This window comes from Ciconia boyciana, chromosome 2 (assembly GCF_034638445.1).
Source record: "Ciconia boyciana chromosome 2, ASM3463844v1, whole genome shotgun sequence".
Taxonomy (NCBI): Eukaryota; Metazoa; Chordata; class Aves; order Ciconiiformes; family Ciconiidae; genus Ciconia; species Ciconia boyciana.
In genome coordinates, this window is record NC_132935.1 from 96,900,344 (window position 1) to 96,913,585 (window position 13,242).

General features: G+C 40.6%; 1 protein-coding gene across 1 annotated transcript in view; it reads right to left on the minus strand.

The window, feature by feature from the left end:
- Positions 1–13,242, minus strand: part of LOC140647234 (uncharacterized) — a gene marked incomplete at its 5' end in the record, with an annotated part of 149,875 nt that overhangs the window by 94,007 nt on the left and 42,626 nt on the right. Inside the window, 2 exons of the mRNA XM_072851597.1 lie at positions 881–1,019; positions 2,328–2,591. Coding sequence (XP_072707698.1) covers positions 881–1,019; positions 2,328–2,591 — 403 coding nt within the window. The remainder of the gene's footprint in view (positions 1–880; positions 1,020–2,327; positions 2,592–13,242) is intronic.

Consider the following 13,242-nt stretch of genomic DNA (forward strand, 5'->3'; position numbering starts at 1 on the left):
GCATCACTGCTGCTGTTCTCAAATGCCTGAGGAACCTCTGTCCTGAAGAACTAAATCTCTGTTTCAGATCTGCACATAATATTCACACAGACACTACAACCTGTGGGCTGGCTGCATCCTTCAGTTCATTAAACAAGAGGGAATATAGGAATGTCTGTATACCAAAACCGAATTCTTTTTGTCCATGGAAGTCAGATCCCACATGCTGAAAAAGAAAAACCAATGGTAGTGTCCCACCATTCTTCTCATTCCTGGATTTCTAACAGAAGAGGAGCAGAAGGCTACATCAGGAGACGCACAGAGGCTAAGGAGGATGCTCAGCAATTTTTTAAGAAAGCCTCTGGGGAGATCTGCTGCACATAAGCAAATGATAATTTGTCTTTCCTATGGGTTACCACTGGATTGAATCTTAATGGAATTTCGTAAGAGTAGCATAAGGCATGCCTCTGATGCCAGAACTGTCTCCCTGCCAAATTTGAAGTCCCTGTTCTAGCCCAGGAAGGTGCTAGAGTTCTTCCAGAAATAATTAAACAAAAAAGTATCTTTTCTTTTTAATTTCTTCCTGTAAGCTTGGTGTCATAAGCAGCTGAACTGTTATTGCTGCGACTTTCCAAGCATTATTCAGCCTCAAGCAGAGACCAGCATGGAAAATTTCATCCTCAGCAATGAGGCTGGTTTAAATTGCTTACAACTGAAAACAAAGTTAAGCAATATTAATAAAAAGAATCACAGTATTCCTGCTATAAGACATGTTGGACCAATATCTGAAAGAGGAAAATCTAGCTTAACAAGAATAATAATGACTAGCCAACATTGCAATGAAACTATGGCTTGCTCCAACGAAAGCCTGCATGTAAAGATGAAAGTTTGAATCCATCACCTTGTGGTCCAGACTGTTCAACCTTCTCTGAGACACCATTCTTTTCAGCAATGTTTGAATACATGAGAAGTTCAGGTGGGAGATGAAGGTGCATATCACACTTATTTTGCTTATCTAAATGCTGTGGTAGTTTAATTATCTATTAAGAAAAAAAGAAAAGCCATGAACATAAGCAGTTCAGTATTTCACAAAGCCAGAACATACTTGTTTGTACACTGTTTGTGAACCCTAGAAGTCCAAGGTGCTGCTATGAGGATTTTAGGAAGTTCTTGTTTCTCTGTTCTCCATTTACTACAGTTTTCTCTCAGATCAGTTTCCCATGTACATCTTCCCCATGCTTACAGACTAAAGCAGACACCCCAGTAAATGGGGTGACTCTCAATCCAAATTCAGAATCATCTGGGAAAAGATAGATTCCCTGAATCATTAAGTCATCCCAGCTTATACATTGAATTGAAAGACTAATTTTGCAGCTTTGGAGTCTTCCCCCCACCTTTTCAATCAATTTTGACTCTTCTGGTTTTTTTTTACCATAGCTCTACTAATGTTGTTTCTGACATTCTCTTTCCTAGCATATCTTAGGTATATTTTTGGTATACAGTCTTATATCTCTACATGATTCTGAAGTTATTTTCACTTTCTTTTACTCTTGGTAGACCCAAAAAAGAAAATTGCCTGAAAATCATCACTACAAGAAAATTAATAACTACACTTTCTATTAAGTAAACTCACATGTTAAAATTAAGATGCTTCCAGAATTCATCTCTTTTGGGAAGCATTTTTTCCTGAGCCAGACGTGACTATAAAAGAGGTATAAGCTTGAGGTCTTGTTAAGACTCTGAATGAGGGAACGTATCTCAGTTACAATAACACCTTTAATTTGCAAGTCCAGAAACAAAGCTTCCACTGAAGAGGAGTTCTTAATTCAGGCCCATTTTCACCAAAGACATACAAAAAAGGTCACATCTGAATTACGTCCAAAAACTATTCAAAAGTAAGGTTCCTACCACAACAGACCCTTGCTTGTTAGCTGGGTATCCCAGATGTACAAATGCAACAATATCATAAACAACATTATTTTATTTTGTAGCCATGTGAAAACATCTCTAAGATTCACTAAAACTGTGGAGGAAATTAACATGTACTGGTGGCAGGCTCAGACTCAGAATTTCAACTTTTGATCCAATTTTTGGATCCAATTACTCAGCACCCCAAACAATATTTTGATATTTGAAATAATCATAAAATTTGGCTGTAAAAAAACCCCTAATTTCATGTAGAAGTTGGAGATGCACATGATCTTCATTTTCTTTATATGCCTACTGGGTAGGTTGATAAGCTGCTTTTTAGAAAGATGGTATTGATTGTAAGGCTGACAGAAGGAAAATGGAATCTGTTCTGAGGAACACTGACTGAACTAACAGGCCTGATTTTTTAAAATACAAACCTGAAAGTAGAGATTGCATAACCAATTATCCAAGTCTTGAGAAATAAAATTTTCAATTTTTTTGAATCTGTCAACTTTGGAGTCGTAATGGCCTCTGAGGAAGGGACATTTAAATTTTCCCTCCAAAGCATTAAAATTGTTGTCACACAGGGGAAAAGCTCCCCATCCCACTTCTCGATCAGTCCAAGTATGTGTCCCACGAAGAAGGAAGAGTTCAAAGAGGAGGACCATACCTGGCTTCACAGCTTTTCTAGGTGGTAGAACCTAGCAAAGGAGGAAAAGAGAAGATTCATTAGTTATAAAAACATCACAAGGGAACCAGCTTTCTTTTATCATATGAAGCTCTACAAACTTCGTACTTTTGAACCAATTTTGTATGGTAAAACAATTAACAACTCTTCTTTTTCCACCAAATCATGTATTTGAACAATGTTCCACTCCTACAGAAAATGCTGTGCTTTTTTTCACGCTAATTTTGTGATTTCTTTTTTTCCTTTGGCTTTCTGAAAGTCTTTATTTACCAGTGGTGGAAAAACATTGCCACTAAAAAACTTTAGGGCAGAGTAACAAACCAACTTGGGAATCTGACGTGTCCCTCTGAGGGCTTACGGAGATTCACCACTGGGGTTTCTTGCAGCAACTTAGGAGAGTTTGTCCAAATACCCAGTGAGAACACTTGCAGGCTTGCTCCTCACTGAGTCATAAACTCTTCTCCACCCAGTTCTGGGAATGATATTGGTACACAATAGCCTTCCTCCTTCAAATTAAAGTAGGGAAACTCTTCTTGCAAAGTATGTGAACCTCAGGGTAGGGTCAAAAAGGATTTTGAAGTAGTAAACTCTCAGCATACCAAAGACTGGCAAATACTGTTTATAGTTTTCATAAGATAGCTAGAGATATTCTTCTGAGTAGCTTGGAGCTGTGGAAGAGGGTTACCAATGCCTTAGGGCCCTGGAGCAATTGTGTTCCCATGGCAAAGACTTGAAAATCAAGGGTGAAGAAACACTCTGAAGTAATGAATTTATGTAAATCCCTCTGTAAGGTTTGCTGTGTGAAGCAATGCAAGGCCATGGAGAAGAGGGTAGAGAAGGAAGCAGGGCAAAGACAAAGAAAAATAAATCTACTCCTATGCCACAATTTTAACTGTTTTCTTTAATTAAAGTGGGGGTTGACCCAGGTCCTGTTGAACAGCTCTAACACATTCAAAAGGGTAAATAAAACAAAAACCATACAAAAGCTAGAACATGGCAGGTGACTACCATCATACCCTGGCTAACAGCTCTGAAGGGTAGTCACCCGGGGACAAGGGGGGCAAATACATCAGCTACACCTCTCATACAGCAAAACATCTGCTTCACCACTGCTCTTATACATTCTCCTGGATTATAGAGAACTGGGACTGCCTAATCTCTTAAATAAACTATCTTGGATGCTTCTCTAATAGAGGCATTGTTCTGTTATTTGAATGTTTTCCACCTTTTATTGTTCCCATTTCAGTCCTCAGAGTTCATAATAACAAATGCCTTGGTACATTTGCCTTGCAGAGACTCCTGCTCAACCTGACCTTGCCTTCCAACTAAGGCAGATAAAGAGGAGCCTTTTCTCCTTCTCTCCTCCATGTGAATTAGCGTGTACTTGTAGAAGGCCACAATATTCAATGGTCCTCTGACTCTGAGTGTCCTGTAGGATATACCCGTGGTACTTTTTGAAACTCAGAATAAGACCTCCAAATAGAAGACATCCATCCAAACTGATCACCCACTATTAAAAGCCTAAAATGCCGAAGTCTTCTTAAATTAGCAGAGATTTCCTCAATCAGATGACATTCTGCAGCTGATAACCAGCCACAAATCTTTACTGCTTCAAATATTTCTGCACATAAATACACACCTCAACGCACCTCTTTCTTGACTGATATTTTTAAATACAAGCATCACTTTTTTATACTCCTGATTGAACAGTAGGCAAGATAATAAGCACAACTCAGGTACAGCCAAGCTTTTTCTCTCTCTTTTTCTGAAGCAGCTAAGGGATTTACCCATACCAATAACTGCTATGTTAGGAGATGATACATGTTCATAGTTGTGCTGCATTCCTAATTTTTTTGAAAAGGTGAATATAAATTATTATTTTAATAATATGCCTTCCTGTTTCAAGTTATATATTGTGATTAGATAACGGCAAGAGAGAGGAAGTCCTTTAAGGAAATCTTTTAAAACTATAAATATTGTCATTATTATGTAGGTGTACTTTATATTAATTATGTAAATATATTCTAAGACTTAGTGTAGGCTTAAAATGAAACAGAAGCATCTGTTGAAAAATGCCATAACCCTGTGGCAGCTGCTATTAAACCATTAACAGTATCAGGTTTCATTTAAACCAGATTTACCATTTTCTATAACAGCCCGTGGGAAAGCTAAAAACATTAGGCACAAATTACTGACAAAAGAGATCCTTAATCAAGCCATACATTTCATTTGGCTAGCTGGGTGCTAGATAGTAACCTCTCTGCTAAAAATTAAAGGTGGTGGTTACAAGCTATGATCAAAGACAATTACCTGCATTATTGAACAACCCCAAAGCATAAGCAGCTGAAAACACTGCCGTATCACAACATCCCTTTTGGTTTCTCCCTTGTTTCCCAGACTTACTCTTTTCTTTAGAATAACCCAACAATACACTCTCTTCTGCCAGCCTGCCTACAAACAGATAGTGGTCAAGCAGTTGGTGTAAGGGTAATTGTGACTATTAAAAATTCATTTCTTTGTTTCCTGCTCACAGTTATTCTTCATTTGCGATAAGCTCCCAACCTGTACTTAGATTGCAAACTCACTCTTTGGGACTGGAAGCATCCCTTTGCTTACAGTTACAGGAGCTGAATGTTTAAGCCATGCCATGATCCAAACACATAATGACAAAACATATAATAAGAAAAATAAGGATTTTGTCACACACCTGTGTGCTACAAAGCCTGAGGCTATAAGATGCATTCTGGGAGTCCTCATGCATGAACACTGGGTGTCTGACCCAGGTAGGACAGTGTCACACATCTCAGCATCCATGGCCAAATAAAACATACCTACCAAGTAAGAAATGTCTTTCTGTTGAATCCATGCAAAAATGCCAGCCAAGTCTCTGCCTGTGTACTCTATGCTGGTGTGCCAAGCATTCACGCAAGCGCTTGTGGACTTTCATTTCCATCCTGATGGCCACAGGGAGCATGATTTATACAGGGGAACTGCTGTTTAGGAAGGGACAGCCAGGCTGAAGCAGAGGAGTTTCAAAAAGGAGGCAGGTCCCCTCAACAGCCCCATGCTAAACCTATTCCCATCGCCACAGTGAATGCACATCTCCGTCACGGCCTGCTGTCCCACAGCCACAGGGTCAGACAGCCCTGGGAGGGAGCTCGGTGTTGTGCCACCTGCCCTTCATTAGCCTCCTCCTAGGCAACGAGCCTGAGAGCAGGGATTTGGGGCACAGCCAGCACAACCCATAGGTATAAATGCACAAAGGCATTTAGGCATGTAGCTCCAATTGAAATCCATGGTCCCTGAGTGCATGCGTGCCTCTGTGGGTTTGGGCTGTCATGCTCAGGTACAGGGCAGGGAATAGTTCAGGTGTTCAGAGGAGGAGGGGAATCAGTAATTGCTCTCTCTCATAAGAGACTCGGGGCAGTGCCTGGGATGGGCAAGGCACAGGCAGCTCAAACTAACCAGTTTGTTTTGACAGACTGTTTTGTTTCTGATGAAAAAAAAGAAAAAATCAGCTGTTGTATTTTCCCTCCTGGCAGCAACCTCTTTTGAGGCACTATTTGTTAAGTTAGTCCACAAGCCTGCACCAACACTGTTGATGTTCCAAGAGAGCATGCTACGTAAATACAGCTTCCTGGGTTTTAATGGGTCTAGTGTCTAACACCTTAGCTCACTGTTTCTCCTTGCTCAGGTAAAATTTCCATTGAGGTCTGTGAGGTGCATAGCCTTTTACAGTGCTACAAAAGCATCCAGCACCCACTTTTTACTGGTGTAATTTCTTCTGCAAAGAGAGATGCAGCAGAGAATAAATAATGCTTGTGTGTGCCTGCACACGCACAAGTAATTCTTCTTAGTCTGCAGTTAACAGTGTTGCATTTAATTGAATTAAATCATAGTGAACTAAAATTATCTCTTGCCACTATTTCTGAATTCAACTGGTTTATATCAGTTTTATTGTAATACATCTTACTTCCCCATATGCCACCATAATTTCAGCAAAGAAATCGTTTACTCTAGAAAGAGAATGAATTCTATTTGAATATTTCAATAAACAGATCCAGTGTGAGGATTTTGAGGTTTTTGTCTGACTTACTCTTGGGCTTTAGCCTTGTCAGAGAAGAAATAAACCTTTGCTTCTCTCCTCTGCACCTTCAAATGCTTTCAATTTAGAAGGAAAAGGACAAAAATTACATTACTTAATTCACATAACACAAAAATTTGACCACTAAACAGGTACAACTCAAGTGGATTAAAGTCAATTAGAATATTCAAAGGCAATTCAATGTTTACTTATTATATAGAAGAATCTTGCAAAACACCATATAAATTAACAGCTCATCATTTACGATTATGAAAACTGCGTCAAATGAACCTCACTGGTGTAAAACATGGGTAGAAAACCTTTTAAATAGGAAGGAGTTCCCATCAAACTATTTCATTAACGAATAAAAAATTACTTCACTATGTGAAATGAATAGTGCTGGAGACAAGGCTGTTGTTGCCAAAATAAGGTGGAGCTTTCACAACCAGATTTCAAGCCCTCCTTGTTTATGTGTAAGGCCAGCTTACAGGCAGAGGGAAGGGCATTCTTAGGAAGTGTTTGTGTAACTTTGAAATTTATAAAAGGCCAGAGGGGAGGGAATAGAAACATGGACCGAGGTAAAAATAAAATATCATGTTATTACGGTTTTTCAAAAGTCCTATCTATCTTCAGAATGTCCTGGAGCAGCTGGAAACTTACTTCCCCAGCTCTCCATCGCTGCCTGTCTTTGAACAGGTATCTGAATACAAAATAACACACAAATCAAAGGAGTACCGTGCAGTGCACTATCATTCATTTCCCCATATATATATACTTCTTTTTTTCTATTTTCTGAAAAAGAGAACAGACCCTTCAAGCCTGACATAGGTCAAACCACTCCCTGACTCCTCTCCCTGCAGCTTGCAGATCTCCTTAAACCTTTATGCAGTACCACCATCTTTCCTGTGACCCAGTATCCCAACCTCCCCAGTTGTGGGGGAGTATGGACCAGAAGTGGTTGCGGTGCAGCATGGGAACTCAGGATCACGGATGAGCCGCACGGAGCACATGGCAGCAGTATCTGTAAGCAGGCAATTTATTCACCACTCTCAGTCCCACAGCAGTGGCAGCGAGTAGGATTTCTCCTGGCACACTGTGCCAAAGCACCCCGGTGCCTTCCCAGAGCCGCACCGAGTGCCCAATGGAAATACCTCCTACCCTCTCCCATGCTACCAGAGTGCGACAATTCCCCGCCACCCCCCTTTCATCTAGGGGAGATAACTCAGGGCATAGTTAACGCCGGCAGAATCGCATGTGGCACGACTACCTTACACCAGAGGACCAGAATCCGGCCTTTTATCTTCCCAAATACAGGGGAATAATGTTTGCATTCTGTGAGCTTTAGCCTCTGCATCTGTTGCTAATTGTCCTGGCACATCTGCTGCTAATTCTTTTCTGTTCTCTGACCAGCAGGGAGTAGTAATGTATGGTACAGCCAGCGCTAGCCTCCCCGAACGTTTTGGTGATATACCGCTGGCCTGGGCGGATTCTGACCTCATCTTGTGAGGGGAGAAATTGTCTTTGTAAGAGGAAAGCAGGAACCCCAGTTGCTTCTCCTGCCACTCCCGTCTCATTTATTCCTGAGATTGATTCCAGCATGGTCAGAGCATGAGTCTCCTGGGATAACATAGGCCACCGACACGAAACAGCAGAGTTCATTTCTTTTGTGTCAAGAGGACACGTACGTTGCTCAGAAACCACTCGGAGCCAAGAAGTCTCATGAAGACGTGGCTCGTTTGGCACAGAGGGCTGAGTCACACAGCAGCACCACTCTGTCTGCCCCGGGCTCCGGTGCAGGAGCAGGCAGTTTCCTCTCCTTGTTGCTCCACCAGCTGCTCCATCTCAGGTCTCTTTCCTGATGCACTTCTGGATTCCCCATCATGCCTCGCGTAGCACAGCATCCCCTTCCTCCTTAAGTTTCGGTCCAGCCTGGGACGCAGCAACGCTCCCTTCACCAGGGAAGCTGTGCCAATGTGGAGTTCACGCTCCTGCAGTATTTCCCAGATGGTCCAGACCTCGTCGGGCTCTGCTCTCTTTCCAGGGGCTCAGCTAACACCCCTCCAGCAATGAAACAGGAAGACTGACTCCTGATAACAAATTCCCTTTTCCTTGTGTGATCTGCTTAAAAATTGCATGTTTAAACAGGATCACTTTGTTTCATTTTGTGACATAAGGTACTCTTCCCATTTCTGTAGTACAGCTTTGCAACTAACCTGCTCATCCTGAGTTCACAGATAACCAAATAAAACATGAAATGCTTCAAAACCAGATATTTTAAGGAAAAAAGTGTCTTCTGAGGCTGTTTTGCTGGCTCCCATGACTTGCAGATATGGACCAAAACACGGCTTTAAGCCCCTTTTTTCACAGTTCCAGGCTGTCAGCTCTGGTGAGTCATGGAATTGCTCCATTTTTTCACTCACAGCATTTTTTTGGTGGGGCGGGCATTTATTTTGGTCTTGGTGTCCTCTGTTGTTTGACGTTCACTTGGAGCTAAGGATACAGGCAGGGGCTGCTGCATTCTGCCTTCCTGCTAATCTGCCCCAGATAATATACAACTTTTGTACAACTATTGTATCCAATGGCTCATGTCAAGCTGTCTTACAGATATAATTTCCCATTAGGTAGGGAATAGGCCATGGAGTAGTCCAAAATAAAAGCCTGTCCCTAGACACTCCTGATTTTTAACATATGTCTGATAGATTTTCCAGCGCAGACCACATACCTTACCCTAGTTAGATATGATGCATTATAATGTAGGCCACATTTCTGAGGTCTTTGGGTAGTATACGTTGGTCTAAGCTGAAAGAGCACGCACGGTAGAGTCCAGCGAGCATTTTCAAGAACTCTACCAGAGCACATTGACTAGACAACACATGAAATGTAACTCCAATTAGTTACCAAAACCAAAACCTGGGACAAGTAGACCTTTTGCATATATAAATCAATTGCATAATGCTAAATATAGTAGAATGCAATAGACTCTAATATGCAATTGCTTTGTAATATCAGCACACCAGACTTAATGAATCCTTTCAAGTCTTCACACAGTGCTGGAAATGGAGCTTTCCATGTTGGGAAAGTCCATCTACACAGCAAAGGTCTCCAGAGAAACTACCTGGCTGTAGCTCGTGGCCACAACAGGATCTGTGCACAGCACAGCACTGGGCCAAAGGAGATCCCCATGACACTTTCGGCTGGGCCCATAGCAAGGAGAAAGACTCATGGCCGTTTGGGGAGAAGAGCACTCTTGAAGGTCTAGCAGCCAGCCAGAGCAGTGTGTGGCCCTTGGCTCCCTGGTGTAAGCAGCACCCAGTCCGAGGGCTGCTCGCAGCATGCCGCAGAGGTCTGTCCTCGGGACAGCACAGGGGTTTGACACATCCGGAACAGAATTGCTCTGAAAACATGCATTTTGAGGAGCTGTTGCAAAAAGACATTTAGCAAATAGCAATTGAAGACCAAAACCCCAAACAAACTCAGATAAACAAAATAGAAGCAGTAACAAGTATGTGTTCCTGCTGTGTGAAAAAAACATCAAACCTGCAGTCTTCAAATAAATACAAGCGTCTGTCTAAGATTAGTTCTTGCATTTACCAAAAGGTTCACGTAGCACCTTATCATCCCAACTACAAATAATTGCATCCAGGGAAAATTTAAGTGGCTCTCATTTTGAAAGTCCTCTGGCACTGCCAAGCATTATTACTTCCTATCTTTTTTCATAGTGTATCAAACTCCTATTTTATGTCCTATAAAGTGTCCTAGAGCTAAATGTTCTTCATCTGTGCCAGCGTTTTGCTCAAGAATAAAATAAGTGGGGGAGAAAAAAAAGTTTGTGCTCTACTTTTCCTAATGACACCTTGTTTTGTAATTACTAAAAGCACCACAGTCCTTAGACAGCTGCTGACATACAGAAAATAAGGTCCTTGAAACTGTTTGTTTCATCATATTTTAAGAATTAATACCTTAGGTCATGCTAATCATTTTCTGATATATGTAGTTTTCAAAATGCACTTCAGGGAAGAAAATGCTGGAAATGACTAATAACAACAAAGATATGAACTTTATTCGTTATATATCTAACTCCGAAAGTGAACATTACCAAAGTACTTTGCCATCTTAAGTATTTAGGAAGCCTTAAATAAAAAATAAATCCACCTCATTCAGTGAAATAGAACATCCTCTTTTTCCAAGCAAAAGAGTTCAAATTTATTAATTTTGTAGCTATATTTTAAAATGAGTGTCAGCCCCTGCTAGGTGACTGCATGATAAGTGTCCTGAAACTTCAGGAAAAGGCACTAAATTTTTCACAGCATTTGTGTTTCATTTTCAGTGTAATAAAAATATGGTGCCCTTTTAATAATGAATAATAGATCTCCTGGTATGATTTACATGCGTGGATTAAATGTCATGTTTGAAAAGTTGCTGTTTTATTCATATTGAATTTCCCTCAAGTAAAACAAAATGGTACCCAGCTACTATTATAATATTGCTAGTACCTCGCCACACTGATACATAAATATTAACCGGTTGATATACTCTTTAAAAATCTACAGATCTGTGAACTGTTCTGTCAGCAACTGTGGCTTTATATGCATGTGAACTGATTTAGTGCTATCCCGAGTTCCAGGTACATTGGGGAAAATGCATAGCACTAGTGCTCACGTACTTCTGGAGCTCACATTTTTTTGGCTGAAGAGCCGATTTTGGAAGGCTGGCACAGAATAAGGACCAATGCCAAATGGGTGCAGCGGGACCAGAGTTAGAAAGCAGCTTGGGGAGCCCAACACTGACTCGATTGTCCCTGCTTCTCCTCAGCAGTGCTGGACTGACATCCCAGGTGACTGGACGGCTTAATGAATGTTTTTTAAATGTCACTTGCAGGCTTATTGGCTGCAAGTCACTCATTGGCTTATATAGTGCTCTTCACAATAGCTGAAAATTTCCTATCTGAACTTCCCCTTCTGAACAAAAACTCACTTCCTAACAGGCAATATTTTTTCTGCAAAAGTGTTCCAGAAATGTTTATAATTGATTGCAAATACTCGAAATAGGAACATCTTCCTTAAAGGTCCCTTCTCTTACTAGGTGAAACTTGCGATATACAACAAAATATTTTGGTCCTGATAATTGAAATTATAGCTGAAAACATTTTTTTTAAAGAAGAGAAGCATTTTAGCCACACTCCGATTTTTATTCCATTGAAGCCAATGAATATTTTGACTCCGAAAAGTGAGAATGTGTTCTTATTGTTGTAATTGTTTTATACAACTATTTTAATGTTTACTGGACTAACTTAAGAAAAGCTGACAAAAAAACCCCAACCTCTTTTTCTGAGCAAAATTAAATTTTCACACACCGCAACTCATTTGTGCTCTTCAAGTCATCATTAAGCTGAAAAATGCATTCTGGACTTGCTAACACTGGGACATGGATCCTATGGAGTAATCAGACACTACTTTAAATACACTGTGAGCAAAAAATGTTTACTGACTACTTGGGTCTTATCTATAGTAGGATCTTAGACACCATGAGACAGCAATAAGGAAATTATACTAGTAAAATCCTTGGTCTAGTGTAAAGATGATGCAGTCACACCTGTGCAGGCACTGCCAAGGACAGTCTAATTGCAGTAACTGCCTTACTAGATGCACAGTAAACATCTCATCTCCTTTCCTATCCTCCTTTTCCTATCGCCTTACTCAACTTTCATTCCAGACCTGAGAAAAATCAGGCAGTGCAAGATTATATCAAAAGTTTAAGAACAAAGCTTCTTTACCGCCAGAGTTAACCTACTGCATTTTTCGAATCTCAGATTGAGTTCACGTTCAGTTTGTGTTATAATGTAGGTGAAGCTTCAAAATAGCTCTTGCTTCACCTAAACCAGACAGCATTAACCCATCTAAGTCTAAAGTCCCCTTGCATAAACTAAATATATGAAATGTCCTTGAAATGCTGGGTCTAAAACAAGTCCCCTTCAGATCATGCTGTTAGTTGCTATTCCTAAAATTGTAAAGAGTCATTTGAAACAGCAATTGCATTTTATCCCAATCCAAAGCATTCACACGTGTTTTGTCCAGCATAATGTAAGGAAAAAAAATTACTCGTGTGACTGCCTGGCCTTACTGAAAGCCAAATAAAATTCAACTGGAGCTATTAGGAGCCACTGTCTAATATGTAGTCAGAGGTTATTGGGGGAGGTAGGTTGACAAACTAAAAAGGAGGACAGTGAAGGAGGGGAAAGGAGGGAAGCTGGCAAGCTGGAGCAAAGAACATTGATTAATGAACAAAAAACATTTTTGAAAGGTCGGGTGCGCAAGTCAGACTAGCCCTGAGGCAGATCTAACTTACATGACCAGCACTTTCTGTACGCAGCAGGTAACCCATGCTGACACCAACTTTGCCGACATGACAGGGTTATTATTTTTGGAAGAATGTAGTGTTCTGGAACAATTTCTCTAATATATTAGTTAAAACCAAGCTTTCCTTCAATATCAAGCATGCATGTCTTCATTTTCACCATGAACTGAACTCCTATCATTATTCTGGCCAATGAAAACAAAAGCTTATTCTTCATTTGTGAACA